Source organism: Heterocephalus glaber, unplaced genomic scaffold (genome assembly GCF_053883595.1).
Source record: "Heterocephalus glaber isolate CG9 unplaced genomic scaffold, H.glaber_assembly_v1.0 deba00001773, whole genome shotgun sequence".
Taxonomy (NCBI): Eukaryota; Metazoa; Chordata; class Mammalia; order Rodentia; family Bathyergidae; genus Heterocephalus; species Heterocephalus glaber.
Window position 1 is genome coordinate 6,436,149 of NW_028258463.1, and position 15,876 is coordinate 6,452,024.

General features: G+C 57.9%; 1 protein-coding gene across 34 annotated transcripts in view; it reads right to left on the reverse strand.

The window, feature by feature from the left end:
• The window catches only part of Cacna1g (calcium voltage-gated channel subunit alpha1 G), a 58,516-nt gene that overhangs the window by 29,071 nt on the left and 13,569 nt on the right, over positions 1-15,876 (reverse strand). For 32 of the 34 annotated variants that reach the window (XM_004859724.3, XM_004859718.3, XM_004859709.3 and 29 more), the window contains 6 exons: positions 15,090-15,873; positions 12,865-13,241; positions 1,594-1,745; positions 673-858; positions 466-580; positions 229-384 (listed from right to left, as the gene is read on the reverse strand). In XM_004859724.3, the coding sequence (XP_004859781.2) occupies positions 229-384; positions 466-580; positions 673-858; positions 1,594-1,745; positions 12,865-13,241; positions 15,090-15,873 (1,770 nt within the window). The remainder of the gene's footprint in view (positions 1-228; positions 385-465; positions 581-672; positions 859-1,593; positions 1,746-12,864; positions 13,242-15,089; positions 15,874-15,876) is intronic. The other 2 variants (XM_004859722.3, XM_087202463.1) reach the window with 1 other exon arrangement.

The window sequence follows — 15,876 nt, forward strand, 5'->3', positions numbered from 1 at the left end:
CGCTTGGTTTGTCTGGCTTTCTGGGGAAGGGTTTAGTCGATGGAGAGAGAAGCCCACCAGCCACCAATCTGTAACCCAGGGACCCCACCCAATCATCCTGTCAGCCACGTGATAAGGACTCAGACCCAGGGATGCTACCCGGGGAACCTCCCAGACCCCCACAGGAGGCAGCAGAGGGAGGGAGGAAGGGGCCTACCCCTCCTGGAGGTCAGAAAGCACCGGGGTTACCTCTGCTTGGAAGCCCTCCACCAGAATGGCGACAAGCAGATTAAAGAGCACATAGTTGCCAAAGGTCATGAGGGCGATGAAGTAAAGGGCAGCCCAGGACGAGGTGGAGGCCATGCCGTTGTAGAGGACTTTGTTCCAGTCCTCCTGGGTCAGGATCTGAGGGCAGGAGACATGAGTCAGGGCCTGAAAGGAGCATCCGATGGCTCCTGCTCACCCCTTGCCCTGCAATCCTCGAACCTGAAAGACGGTGACAATGGCCCAGAGCAGGGAGTCAAAATTCTTCCGGTCTGGCAGTGTGTCCCCATCCCGCTCAGAGGCAAATTTGCAGCCAAACAGATGCATACCCAGGATGCTGAAGACACAGGGAGCAGGGGACAGGGTCAGATCTGGGCATGCCCCACGCCCGGCCTTCCCGACCAGCACCCAAGGCTACTCCCTGCCCACCTGAAGATGAAGATGAAGAGCATGAGCAGCATGCAGAAGGTGGCCACATTGTCCATGGTCTTCATGAGCACCACGAGCTGCCGCTGCAGCGCCGGCAGGAAGCGCACCAGCTTCAGCACCCGCATCAGGCGGAAGGTCCGCAGCACTGACAGGCCACCCCCTTGCTGGCCCACGATCTCCCACACGCTGTGGGGGGCAGGCAGCCTGAGCCCTCCACCCTCTGCCCTCCCCTTTGGAGTACCCAGCACCTGAGGACTAGGACCAGCCAACCTGGCTCAAGAGAAGGAGAGTGGATGGGCCCTGGGTTCCCCGAGGTGGTAGGGTTCCAGGGGGCAGCCCAGGCCCTGCCCTTGCCCTTTGGGACAGAACAGTCCCTGGCAGTGGGCAGCCCTCTCTCTAAATCTGGCCAATGCAACTGCATTGAGGTATGGAATATTTGCTTTGTTCTCTTCTAATGAAATCTAAAGCTAATTCCAAAAAGTAATAAAGCATTTCTCCTGGCCCCTGGCCTGGGGGTCTGCAATACTTTCTCAAGGTCTTGTAAAGCCCAAAGCAAGTTGCTAGCATCTGTGTTGGCTTCCAAGCCCTTCGTAAGTGAGGAGAGCTGGCCAGGCCTCCCTCTTCCTCCAACTCCTCTCCAAACCCGAGCCCCCAATTCTCACCCACTGGGCAGGGTTGAGAACAAGAGGTGGAGGTGGGGAGAGGAGAGTGGCCTGGCCAGAGGATCTATGGGTCCCAGTCCCACAAGAGCCAGCAGTGCTGAGGGGAGGAAGGGCTGGAGCGTGGGGGCTCCAGAGAGGCCCTCACCTCGGGAGAGGTGGCCTGTGGGTCCGTGGGGCCTGACCCCAGGCTCTTCCACCCCGAGGGACCAGGCTGCATGGCCCCTCTTCCAGCAAGAGCTGTCCGTGGGGGCCACCATACCTGATGACAACGATGACACCATCGAAGATGTTGTAGGGATTCTTGATGTAACCGAAGGGGCCATACACAAGCAGCTTCAGCAGCATCTCCAGGGCAAAGAGGCTGGTGAAGACGATGTTGCTGATTTCCAGGGCGTTGGTGAGCTCCTCGGGCTGGAGGGCAGGGGGGCGTGAAGCAGCAGGCTCCTCCCTGAGCCCTGCATCCCAGTTCCCCTCTAATTGTGGGCCCCAGGGAGAGGAGGAACAAGAACAGCGACCACCATGGGGAGTGGATCATGCACTCAGGGCAGCCCCCTCCAGCCATTCCCCATGGCTGGTGTAGGTCCTGGGGCCACAGGCTCACTGAAGGCCTATGTGTGGTTTCTTCTCTACTCCTGATGAGTAGCGCGTCCTGTCCTGCCAGCAAGGTGGCAGGGGCCAGCAGGCCCATGTTGCTGGCCGACATCAGAGGGCCATGGCCAAGGCTTCCCATGCACTCCCAGTTACGTGGCCCCCCACACAACCACACAGCTCCACACTACTCCCTGGACCTGGCAGGCTTGCGCTGGATGGATATCAGCTCTGCTTGCTTCCTAGACACACACAGGCAAACAGGAACACACACCGGCCTCACACACACACGTGTATAGGCAGAAGGAGACCCCAGGAGGAGGAGCCACCTGCAGCCTCAGCCTGAGCCCAGAATGCCTGGGATAAGTCTCAGACTCTCCTGCCACTCACTCTGTGTCCTTCAGCAAGATTCCCACCCTCTCTGTAAAACATGGGAGGTAATTCCTTTGATGCACCTACCCGGGGTCTGGGATTGGGACCAAGGACACATCCCAGAGAGAGCCTCAGAAGAACAAATGACAAACCCCATCTCATCTGCTATTCAGCTCACTGGTCCCCTCCTTTTCAGCAGGAATTGCCCCCTGGATGTGTAACATGCTAGACATTAGAGGAGCCATGAAAATGTGGCAGCCACATGCCTGCATCCCTGGAGCTCATGTCTAGCTAGAAACAAGTCGTACCTACTCTCAACAGCTGAATAACCACAAGGGGACTTAGACCCTGCCTCGGTGTCAAAACAAATGATCCAAGAAGTAAACCCAGGAATTCAGGGGAGAGAAGGCAAGTAGGGGTAAACATACCAGCAAAGGCTTAGCCAGAAGGCAGCACTTGAACCCTAAAGTGTGAGTGGGTCTCCCCAGTGGGTGAGAAAAATAGATGGGCAGCAGGAGCCCGGTTTTGGCTGGGGGAAGAGGGGGTGTGGCTGAGGACTGGGATACAGGTCCAGTGGAGCCCACTGACGAAGACGGATAGACCAAAGCCCAAAGTCCAGAGTAGCTGCTAAGAAGTCCGAGTTACAGAAATAGCCAAGTGAGGACCTGGTTCCATCCAACACCTCCTCCTGCTTACCCAGATGCCTTGCTTGGCTGCCCAAGCATGGTGCCAGGTCCTAGGTGTGGCCAAATGCATCCTAATGGCCCCATCGGTGTGGCCAGCCTGGGAGGGAGGTGAGCAGAGCAGAATGGAAGGGGGTTCTCACTAGCAGATGAGGGTCATTCCATGGGAGGAGACGGACTCGCAGGCCATGCGTGGGGTTCTTTCCCAAGGTAGGGGTAGAGCCAGGGGCAGCAGGGGCAGCAGATGGCCAGAAGGTGAGTGTATCAGGGAGTTGCTGGGGTCCAGAGCCCAGTGTTCTGACAGATCTTGAGCTAATCTTTGCTCCACAGACTGTGACCAGAGGCAGGAGGGGCCACTGCCACCTGACCTACTTAATGGAGTCCCACCGAGGCAGGACCTTTATCCTCCAGCATGCGTGTGGAGCCGGTGGTGGGGAAGTGGCCACTGTCGGTGTAGATGAAGCCCAGAGCTCAGGCCCTTCCTGGAAAAGTGGAGCCCACATTCTGTACCCCCAAGTCCGGTATGCCCAGCAATGGCCAGGGCTCCCACTTCCTGGTTACCTTCTACCTGCCCGGGCTTCACCTTGGACTGGACAAAGATGACAAGCATGGAGGACACAGGAGTGATGCTTCACATCGTGCCACCCACATAACAGCCCTCCTGGTGTTACAGGTGAGATGGCGGGTGACTGGGCAGGGAAGCCCAGGACAGGCCCACAACCCACTTCACCGGATGACCCCAATAACATGATTAGACTGTCAGGACTCAGACCCAAGGCACAGTCACCGCAAAGGACATGTGAATCCAGACAAATGGATGGCCTGAGTACATCACGCATCTTCTAACGTAGGTAAAACTGTATTTCAAATCAACTAAGATGCATCCACAAAGAACAGGTTGACATGAACACAGCGGAGGCCCGCTTAGAATAGGTGGATTTATGTCACATAAATGATACAAATTGAGCATGTCTAATCTGAAAATCCAAAGTCCAAAATGCTCCAAAATCCAAAACTGTTTTGAATGTCGATCTGACACCACAAGTGGAATATTCCATCTGATCCACGCTGGGTCACGGTCAAAATACAGCTGTACTTGGGCTGGGGATTTAGCTCAGCAGTTCGGCCACCTGCCTCACAAGCGCAAGGACCCAAGTTCGATCCCTGGCACACACACACACACAAAATACAGATGTACTAGAAATAGTCTGTAAATTACCTTCAGGAGATATATACAGGAAAGTAACAAATATAAATGAATTTTGTCTTTAGACCTAGATCCGACCCTCCACCATAACCTTTATGTGTATGTAAATATCCCCAAATCCAAAACATTTCTAGTACCAAGCATTCTGATTTTTGCTTTTGTTTTTTGCAGTGCAGGGGATCAAACCCAAGGCCTTGTGCCTGCTAAGCAAATGTTCTGCCACTAAGCTATATAACTCAAGCCATGGTACCAAGCATTCTGAAGGAGACAGACTCAATCTGTACTTCAAAAAGGCTACCAAACATAAAAAGTAATAAAACTTTCTAAAATGTAGCTGAAGGCACTGTAGCTCTGGCTGCATGGTTATTCAGTGAGTGAAATCCAAAAGGCCAAAGACTGCACATGTGGAGAGGGTGTTCTCATCCCACCCTGAGGTCATCGAGAGAGCGCCCTGCTCAGCACACATGCACACCTTGCTCACCTGCCCACCTACCAGAGGCTCACTGAGAAAGACGAAGCAGGGCCCCCCTTGAGGTCTGCACCATTGGTCCCTGTGGGGGGCGGGCAGCAAAGGCTGAAGCCCTCGCCCCAGCCTGCCCAGCCGACCTGGAGAAGCAGAGGTGCCTGACAGGCAGAAGGGGCCCTGGGCGCTGCGCCCAATCTCTCCTGCACACACACACTTGGGGACCTCTTCTTTCAGGGCCCAGGATTCCCCCACACCAGTGATCCAAGGAGAAAAAAAAATCTCCCTTCCCCCAGGCAGCCAGTTCTGCCCAAGTTACCAAGTCAGAGGCTGGGAATGTTTTGCCAACGCAGGACAGGACACAGAGACACAGTCTTAGCAACACAGTGGCCCCAGCAACTGCGGCCGTAATTACGGCCACTGCTCCCTGGAAGGGGCAGAAGTGGAGCAAGTGTCTGCTCACACCATCACAGCTCTGCTGGGCTCAAAGCACCCTAGGCAAGGATCTTTCTCCTGAGATTTCACTACCTCTGTGCTCACAACCACAGAGGAAAGGACCTGAGCCTCCTAAATGGCCTGGGGGGAAACTGAGGCTCCAGAGGTGTGGAACCTGACAGGTCACATGGCTTCCTAGAAAAGCTCACAGCTGGTCTCTTGCACTTTTCCTAGCATCTCTGCCCTTGAGACCCTCCCCAAAATGCCATCCCAGCAGAAAGAGAAAGCCCAGAGAAAGCCCCCGGAGAGCACACACAAGCCCATCGGGCAGCTCCAGCCTCCTGTCCCTGACTCCTGGATGCAGGCATCCTATACAGGGTCTCAGCTGCACCCATACTGCTGTCCACGATGTTGAGGCCCAGTGGAGAAGGGTGAGTGGAGGCTGGCACCCTGAGCTTCTGCACCACTAAATCTCATCCCAAGCTGTCACCTTGCAGCAGTTGGGACCCCAGGTAAGCAGCTTGGTCCTTCCAAGCTCCAGGATTCCCTGGAACCCACAGCATCGCCTTCAACTACCCTTTAAAGTGCCCTCTGCTTGCAGAACAGCTGTGATGCCAACGTGGGACAGGATTTGAAGGCAAGAGGCCTCCAGACCCTGGGACTTTCTACTTGTGTGACCTTGGGCAAGTCTCTCAGTGTCTCAGACCCCCAGGGGCCTCGTGTGTTACACAGGGGGACACCACCTTGAGATGCTGCTGTTCTGCAGAACAGAGGCACTAACACCTGCAAAAGCTGCCAGCCCTGGACCAAGTGCAGGTGGCCCTCATAGTGTGGCAGCACAGAGCACTGTCGAGCCAGGATTGCCCGGGAGCTCAGATCTTGCTGAGGGCATGGGGAAGGGGTGGAGGAGGCCAAGACAGGAGGCGCAGAGGAAGGAATGTGCAGGGCATCCCCAGGACCAAGAGCCACATGCCTGCCTGACCAGAGGGTAAAAAGGGCTGCACAGGAGAAGGCTGCAGGGTAGACAGGCCCGGCGGGCCAGCCTTGATACTGATTCAGGCTGGATCTGCCTCTGCCCACAGCACTGCCATTGAGGCTGGGGGGGCGGTGTATTAAGAAGATTAATCTGGCTGCAGTGGTGGCCGCACGCAGATGGCTTGGAGGGGAGAAACGAGATCAATTAGGGGTACTGCAGCAGTCCAGGCAGGAGGCTGGAGAGCTGGCCTGGCAGCCAGCAAGGTGCCTTTCCCAGGGAAGGTGAGAGGGTAACCAGCCCAGCCAGAGCTGATGAGGGGTTGGGGCAGGTCCTGTCCCAGCTACCGTCTCTCAGCTCCCACCTGCTCCCCAAGTGCAGCTCCTCAGCTCACCTGCCCTCCGCTTCTGATGGTCCTGCCTGCTGCTCCAGGGATGGGACAGGGGTCACTGAGTCAGGGGGACATGGTAAGGCAGCCATCTGGGTGGCAGAAGGGTCCCGGGGAACCCCATATCCCCTCCAGCACCACATGCCCACTGCACCCTGAGGGGTATCCCCGTGTCCCTACCACCCCTGGGGACCCCAAAGGCTCCCCGAGTAAACACACAGGCCAGGTAGGCACACAGCCCACCCAGGCCCCTGGCCCCTGCTCCCTAACTCTAGAGCTGTCGCCCTGCCTCTCAGCCACCCAGACAACCTCTGGTCTAGAGCCCTGGGTGGACCACGCAGCTGTCCCATGACGCAGACTTCATAGGTGCCTGGAATTGCAGAGCATGGCTGCAGAGTCCTGAACGAGGCCATGCTGACGGGACAGGGGCGCCTGCCGGGTGGGCCTGGGGCTGCTGTATGCCTCCCTTCACCCTTCGTGGTCTCCATCTCTATGCCCATCGAGCTGTGCCTGGCCATTCCGGCCTCAGCCCCCACCCCCATGCCCACCCCGGCCTCCTGCTCGGGGCTCTGGGCCTGCAGCCAGACTCGTCCTCCTTCCTCCCTGGAGGGGAGCACCCCTCACACCTTCGCTGGGAGCTGATCGCTGGCCCTAGGCTCCTGGCCTCATCCACACCACACCAACAGCTCACTCAGCCTCCTCTTGGAGGACGCCTGGCACCACCCAGCCTGTGCCAGCCCCTCCGGCCTCACGCCTGGCCTCCCCTGCTTTCCTGGCCCTGTGCAGCCACCCCCTGCCTCCCTGTCTCCATGTCCATGTCCATCTCCATCTCCCAGTCTCTGCCAACATTCCAAAGAGTTCGGTCTGGCCCACTCCCTGCCCTCCCTCCTCCATCGCCCCCCCTCCAACTCTCCAGCTGTCACTGGGGTGTAGACGACACTAAACAATCTCTCTCCGAGCCCCTGGCTCCTCATCCAGGGAGCCAAGGCCTGTTTGATCTCCCTCCCCACATGGCCCACAGCCATCTCAAACTCAGCAACTCCAAAACAAATCCTCTTACTCACTCCCGAACCTGCTCCCTCCCCCCATTCTGGGAACCTCGGGGTTGTCTAGGAGTCATGGCTGCCCTTCACTCCTCCTGACAGTGCCCGGGCCATAGACGGGCTAGTGGAACTGTTCCCTACCTCATCCTCCCAGCCCCAGCGCGGGGCCTCATTGCCTCTGATGGAACAGCAGAAATAGCCTCAAGGCCCCCCCTGCACCGACTGGAGGCTCTGGCTTCCTTCAGCACCACCGGCTGGACTCCAGTCACCCCTGCTCAAGCACCTCGATCCGCCCAGTGCCACCCTGTGTATTTCCCAGCCAGGCTGCTAATGTCCCCTCGACCATCCTCCTAGACCACTCTGCCCTTAACTCCAGCTGTCATGCCACCCATCCTTCCAGGCCCTCCCTAAAGCCACCTCCTCGCTGGGCATGGGGATACATCTTTGTCATCCCAGCTACTCAGGAGGCAGATGCAGGAAGATTGCAAGTTCAAGTCCAGCCTGGGCAACTTAGCAAGACCCTGTCTCAAAATAAATAAATTAATGATTTAAAAGAGCTGAGGATGTGGCTCAGTGGTAGAGTGCTTGCCTAGCATGTGCAAGGGCCTGGGTTCAATCCCCAGCACTGCAAAACAAAACAAAACAACAAAAAAGTAAAAAATAACTAAAGGTGCCTCCTTCACGAACCCTTTCAAGTCCCTTGCCTGGGTGTGAGCACCCCGCTTGTTTCCCAGAAGAGCTCCTTGCAGCACTGGGCATGAACTCTCCATGAGACAGAAGGGCTTTCCCACTACAGCCTACATTTCTGGGGTGCTCTGGCTTTGCTCCAGCCCCCTGACACCCCGTGTCATCTCCTAGCGTGTGTACCCCGGGCAAGTTCCCGTGTGGATCTCAGGGAGCCTGGGGCACCCCCCAGCCAGACATCTCCCAAATAGCACCCTTCCCGCCCCCACCCTCAAGATGCCTGGAAAGTGTGGGCAAGGCTGGCTGTCCAAGAATGGTCCCCCGAAAGCTTGCTTGTTCCTCAGCCCCAACTCCTCTTCCTGGAGGACAAGGGTCTGGTTTGCAGGGAGGTGTCCATAAACCCCTGCACCCAAAGGCCACAGTTGGGGTGTCTAGGATAGCTCCCCAGCTTTCAGGAGAATCATGGAGGAGTCTGACTCCTTTCAAATGTTGAGACCCATCACATGTGCCCCCGCTGAGCCCCAGCCCCAGCTTCCCGAACTGGGAACAGCCGACCTACTCACTTATAAATAGAAACCCTCTCTGGACACATATCTGGAGTCTGAGTGGCACTCACAGTTGTCCCCTGCCCTGTCCTCCCCTGGCCTGCAAGGCCATCTACCCAGCTTCTTCTGTCCCTCTCTCCCTCTGTCCCCCTGTCCCTACAGGCTGTCGTCATTCTTCTGCAGTGTGAGGTTAGCACCTGAACCCTGCTGTGACTCAGAGCCAGGAGGGAATGATTAGGAGGTGCCTTGTGTCCCGCCCTGCAGCTCCCTCCCCTCCCGACATGGGCCTGGCCCAGTGCAGCTCCAGGTGGGAGCCAGGATCCACAACTACCTCCTTCTTGGGCTCCCACATCCTGCTGGACATGGTGTCAGGATGGCTCCCGAATCTGCTCAAGCTCCTCGTTCCCACCCCAGGCAGAAGCCTGACAGTCATGCTTGCCCTGGCCGCCAAGAGCCAGCTGGTGCTGAGTCCTGCAGATTCAGCTGCCTGACAGCCCTCCCAGCCCCTCCTCTCCATCTCCAGGACAAAGACCAGCATGAACTGCCTAGACCCCTGCAGTAGCCTCCTTCTCAGCTCCTTGCTCCCCCATTTCCCTCCCTCATTCCCTCCCACCCCGACTTCCAGAAGCCCTTTGATAAAATAAACCTGGTCACACCAACCTGCCTAAATCTTTGCTGAGAGCCTATGATCTTCAGTATCAAACCCAAACTCCTTCCTATCTTCTTGGGACCTGGCCCTCAGTTTTTTCCTACTTCATCTCATCACCTGTCCATTCCAGCTGCACCCAGGGCCACACACATTGTGAATGCCTGCACTAAATCTGGGCCTCCTCCTTGATGCCCCCTGTTTCCCACCTCCCACCCCTCCCTGGCTTCCCCATGCCCACCCTTCAGACTCAGCTCAGAGTGCATCTTTTCCCAATTTCACATTCAGTGACATGTTGATAGCTTGCGCTAACATGAGAGCATATTTACTCCATATAAATTGGTGAACTCTAAAAGTGAGATTTGTTTGGGTTTTTGAGGCCTGGGTATTAAACATTCCTAAGCACACCACTGCTTAGGCCCATCTCTGATGCACAGGATATGCGGGATGGATAGATGGATGGATGGATGGGTGGATGGATGGATGATGAATGAATGATGATGGGCAGATGAATGCATGGGTGACTGGGTAGTAGATGGATGGGTAGGTAGGTGGATGGATGAATGGAAGGGTAGATGAGTGAATGGGTGGGTGGGTCGGTGGATGGATGGACGGAGAGGTAATTCACCAAGGTCAGAGCTCCATGTACTGCCCCCTGGAGACTGGTACAATGTTCTTGGTCTACATCAGCTCACAGACTTCCTAAGCCCAGTCACTTTTTTTGTGCTAAGCATCCTATGTCCTTGTGCCTCTGTGGACACCAATCCTGCCAGTTGTCTGCCGGCTGGTAGTTCTGTGAGAAGCAGGAGAGAATGGAGGGTATGGGACCTCAGGGAGGATGGAAGGTGACCATATGGTGCCCCCTGGGTCAAGAGTAGGGAGGAGAGGGCAGGGCAGGGGGTATCATCCCCGGCAAAAAAGCTGAAGGCAGAGGTGAGTGCAGAGGACAGGGCCTGGGAGGGAAAGAGGCAGCGGCCCCACCTCCAGGACGCTTGGCCATGCCCTCTCCAGGGCCACCAGTCTGATCAACAGTGAGATCAATGGACACAGTGGCCTCACTAAGAGCGCTGCAGGGAAAGTAGGAGCCCCAGCGCCTCTGGCAGCGTCTTAACCTCTCTGACCTCTCCCTCTCGGCTGGCTCAGTCTTCCTCCCCAGCTCACCCCCAACAGAGTGCCCCCCACTTCGCTGCATCCGGGTCTCTGTCCCCATCTTCGGCTCCCTGGTCTCCCCGGTGTCTCTGTGCCTCCATGCATCTCTGGCCCGCATCTCCATCTTTCCCTCTACCTCCTTGTTCCGTTTGTCTCTGTCTTCTCTGTCCCCCTCCCGTGGGGCTCCGTCATGCCCTCTGTCTCCCTATCTGCACCCTGTTGGTATCCCCATCTCAGCCCCATGACACTCCCTTCCCTGGCAGCCCCTCTAGCCTGCTCAAGGGCCTGGATGGCGAAATGTTCACGCTGCAGTGCCCCTTAGCACAGGGCCACAGCAGCTTCTGGGGTGTCTCATCTTCCCAGCCTGCTGAGGACTCCCCTTCACCCCGTGGGGCCCTCAGCAACCAACTGCCCTGTGGCAGGTTCTGAGCAAGGCCTCCCTGGCATGAGGGCTTGTGGGGAGCTTCAGGCCATCCCCCCTTTTCCTCAGGATCTTGGCAAGGAGATGCTACAGGCACCCCAACTGATAGCTTTTATTTCCTCTCCAAAGGGGCATCCTTCTTGATGTCTAACCGAAAGCCCTCTTGCTGTGGCTTCATCTATCCTAGGTCTGTGACTCAGCTTCTTCCCAGTGCCATCAAAGGCTCCACCAGCAGCACTGGGTGGGCAGGGACAGCTGGGTGCACCCCTGGGAAAGAGGGGAGGGCACTGAGGAGCTGGCCCTGTGGGGAGGGGAGCTGACCAAGGCTGGAAGGAAGTTACAGTTCAGATGGGGTAGGGCAGTCATGAGAGGTTAGGGGCTGCCACTACCTGGGTCCCAGCATGAGAAAATGCTGTCCCCCACCTTCCCCCACCCGCCTGGCAGAGGATAGCACCTCTCCCCGGGAGGCTGGTAGAGCTGGCAAGTGCCACACACCCACGCCCCACGCAGCCCAGACACAACACACCCACCGTGGTGTCACACAAGCCCACCTGCTGGCTCCGCAGCCACAGGGGAGGAGGGGTGCAGCTGCTGGGGGCTGGGCTGCAGAGACAAGAGGAACGGGTGCCGGTGTGATGGGGTGGCGATGGGGCAGGGGTGCCCCTGGCCGGAGAGGCCAGTTTGGGTAGGAGCTGAGCACTCGCTGCACCAGAGGCAGAGGTGGGGGGGTCGGGTAGAGGGCTTCAGGGCATCTCGCTGTGGGCTCCAGGCACCTCGCACTTGCCCCCTGCTCCCCCTGCCTCCTCCCCAATGTGCCTGCACCACACACCATCCTACCGCCCAGCCAGACCGCAGCTGGCCCAGATGCCCTTCCAGGCCTGCTGTGCTGGCGAGGACCCCTCAGGCCTCTGCCCGCAGTGGGGTGGGGAGTGCACAGCATCAGTGCCAGTCCAGGAGAGGAGGGTTCCGGCAGCCCAGCCCCTTCCCAATACCCCAGGGGTGGGAGCTTGGAGAAGAGAGCAGGGGAGGAGGGCATCGGTCACAGGCCAGTGTGTAGCACCTGCCTCCCTCCTTCCCCAGGCACCGGCGGGGAAGGGGGTAACCCACCAGGAGACACGATGAGGGAAGGGAGAAAAGCCCGGCTTGGGGCCCCACGGAGCAGTCCAGCGTGCACGCATGGGGTCCCCAGGGTCCCCAGGCCACGCTCTCTGTCCCTGCACAGTGCTGAGAGGAAGAACGGCCCTCCTCCCCTCGGCCCACATCCCATAGCTCTGCCTGCTCCCTCTTCCGCAGGATGACGGCCCTTCAAATATTTGAGGACAGCTGGCCCGCGGCCGCTGAGCCTCCTCTTCTCCTGACTAAACATCCTGCTGTGCAGAATGAGCCCTCGAAGCGCTGGCTTCAAGTCACCTCGCCATGCCTGGTGCTCTCATCTGCTCAGAGCCGCCCTGGTTCACATCGAGGTGACGACAGACAGCAGAGGATAGACCCCTCCCTCATCCGACCCTAGCTTGGCCCTCACTCCCACCTGCACTGTTCCAGCTGCTCCTGCCTCTGACCAGTCACCCCTCTCGCTGAGCCAGATGAGTGCTGGGGGACCCCTAGTCCCCCCGCCTTCTCCAAAGGCCCAAACTCTTCCTGTGACCCTTCTCTCCCCACAAGCCAAGCTCATTGCCTGCCCTCAGAAAGCCCACCTCCTCTGAGAAGCCCTCCAGGACATAATAGGCCCGCCCTGCCGGGCAACTGCACACTCTGAAACTTCAAGACGTCACTGCGGTGAGCCTCCGAGACCCCACACACTTCCTCCTGCTGTGCAGCCAGCAGCTCAGCTCAGAGAGGAAAGGAGCCCAGGAGAGAAGACGCCAGATCGCAGGCAGCACAGCCCGCCCCAGGGGACAGCAGCATCTGGGAGCTGGGCAGCCCTCAGCCCTACCTGCTCGTGGTACTCGATGCCCATGCTGAGGGTGTTGACCAGGATAGCGATCATGATCCCCCGGCCAAAGTACTTGCTGTCCACAATCTTTTGGAAGGTGTCACAGATTAGCCTCCAGAAGGCCAGCACAGAGCTGGGCTCTGCGTCTGTGCCCAGGCTCTGTCGCTGCCGGCTGTGGGGGTCCCGAAGGTCGCTGTGCTGGGCGTCTTGTGTGAACTCGTAAACGGCCTCGCTGTCAGAGTCAGGTATCTCATGCTCGCCGGGCTCCAGCTCTCCTGCCCTAGTCCGGGCACAGTAGGGGCAGCTGTCAGGACCGCAGGCTCCACTGTCCGCCTTTGAGCAAGGGCCGGAGAACTTGCAGGAGCTTTGGCAGGTGCCTGGGGTGGGAGATGGGCAGAGTGAGGGAGGCAGGGGTGGTTACAGTGGTGTGGTGCTCGGCACTTAGCCACCCAGGGTGAGGAATCCCCTAAATGCCACAGCACCCCATGATGGTCGCTGCAGAATGCCCTGGGGTCAGGCAGAGAGGTGGCCTCCCTGTCCTCTGGGGTCCTGGACAGCTCCTGTGTCGAAGGCAGAGAGGACCCTAAAGCACCTCTTTCCCAGGGAAGCCATGTCCGAATCTACACTGCTCTGAGTGGCATTTTCCAAGGGATCCTTAAGATTCACACTCACACATGTGCACTTGTGCCCACCCACATCAGGCACATGGGCATCATATGCACACACTCAGATACGCACATGTACAGAATGCATCCACTCCATGTATACCACAATGTATGCACACACATGCCCATGCACACGTGTACACAAACACGCTGCTCAGTATGCAGGTGTCAGACACACACATGAGTGTGCATACAGAGCAGGATGGAGGCAACACCCATGTGCATGTGCACACACCTGCACATACCAGACATGTGTGCACATATGAACACCAGGTGAGTGCAATCACATGCACACACTCTGCACCCCTTCACATGTGCAAAAACATCTATACACACCAGCTGGACTGTGCACACACACAGTGCACTACCTCAGACACTGATATCATCATGTATCTTTTTTTTTTTTTTTTGGTACCGGGGATTGAACTCAGGTCCTTGCACTTGTGCAGCAGGCGGTGAAACCACTGAGCTAAATCCCTGGCGACACCGGTATCATTTAAATCCAGCTCTGATCACAGAAAGGAGCCTCGAGACCACCCAGATAAAGGTGCACGTGGAGCCTCCTGGCTCAGAGCCACACCCCTACTGGGCACAAAGCGACATTTCCCTCTCCTGACGACGGCTATGCAACTCAGGGCTAGCAGCCTCCATAAGTGTGGCTGATGATAATGATGGCGCCAGCCCCACCTTTTACACAAGAGGACACGGATACCCTCGTCATGTGCGTGTGACCTTCCTGGGGGCCATGGAATAGGTGGCACAGGAACCTTCTGCTCAACACTCTGATAACACCTTCTGGCCCCAAGTACATCCCTACAAAATGTTCTCACGAATATCCCCCTGTTCCCTATAGCCACATCCTTCCTGAAACCCTGGCCCTGGGCTGTGGCTGCAGTGAGCATGATTTTTGGGGAGGCCACCTCTGTCTGGGGGACACCTCCTCAGACAGCAGCAAATATCTCACCCATGACACGGGTGTCCGGCTCGTGGGACCAGCAGCTTCCAGCACTTGGTGCTTCACCCCTCGTCTCTCTGAGGGGAGGGAATGAGACTCGGCTTTGTAAGTCTCCTGTGTGGGCACCATGCAGGGCACAGTGACACACTATTTCTCTTCTGAGCCTGGTGACAAGGACCGCAGCTTGTGGGATTCAGAGTCAGGTGGCCCTGAGGCCACCGTTCACCAAGGGCACAACCTTGGGCAGGTTCTGCAACCTCACCCAGGCTGCTTTTGCCATGTATACAATGGGGGCTCGGGGAAGGCTTATCCTTGAGCTGTCAGGAGGCTGCAACGGGCTCTTGCCTGCAAAGCATGTGACAGGCATACCTGGGGGCACCAGTAGGTGGATATTATCACAGCAGCACTTGGCTGGTGCATATTACGTGATACTGATCACTATGACAGTGTAGGAATTAGGGTTCCAGTTTTAACAGGTAAGAAATCAGAGTTCAAAGAAATGGGGGGACTGGTTAAAGGTGCCACGGCCATGAGAGGCAGAATAGGAATCTGAGCCCCGGCCCCTAGACAAGGGGACCCAGCACGCCCCCGCCCAGCGCTCTCACCTGTACTCTGTGTCTCTAGCAGTTTCTGCATGGAGCTGTAGGGCCCAGGTGGGATGTTGAGGCTGGCGAGGGTAGAGGGCCCAGAGCTGGACGCCACCTCCACAAGCGCCTTCTCCTTCAGCATCTCTGGTGGAGGGCTGGCGTGCACAGTGGGGTACACCTTCCCACTATCCACAGTCCTGCCCGATGCCTCAGAGGGGGACCTGGGAGGGGATGCCTGGCAGCGGACTGGCTCCAAGTGGCAATCGGCATGGTAGAAGCTGTGCACAGACTCCGCACCCACAGGAGGAGGCCCGGCGAGGGTGGGTGTTGAGGGTGGTGGCAGCACGAAGCGACGAGACCCGTTGGCACTCTTGTCCTGGATCTCCGGGCTGGCCCGGGGGGCCCTGAGTGCCCCGTTGCCCAGGTGATAGTGGTGGTGGTGGTGGTGGTGGTGGTGTACCAGGTGGTGCACGGACAGGCGGCGGTGAGCTCGAGAGCAGCTGCTGCTGGGCTGGGGCTCCTGCCCCCCGAGGGGCGCCGGGCTGCTTAGGAGCCCGGCCCGGACGCCCACGGCCCGAGAGAGCCGGGCCAGTCTGCGGGCTGCCTTGCGAAGGATGTACACCAGGTACTTGAGCAGCTCCTCATAGCAGCTTCCCGGCTCTGAGAAGCTGGCCAGGGTGCTGGCGTTGGACAGGAATCGCACGCGCTGCTCGCGCATCAGCTGGCTCTCTCGCTGCTTGGTCTCCGAGAACTGTGTGGCAATCACCACCAGGCACAGGTTGATCATGAAGAAGGAGCCCACCTG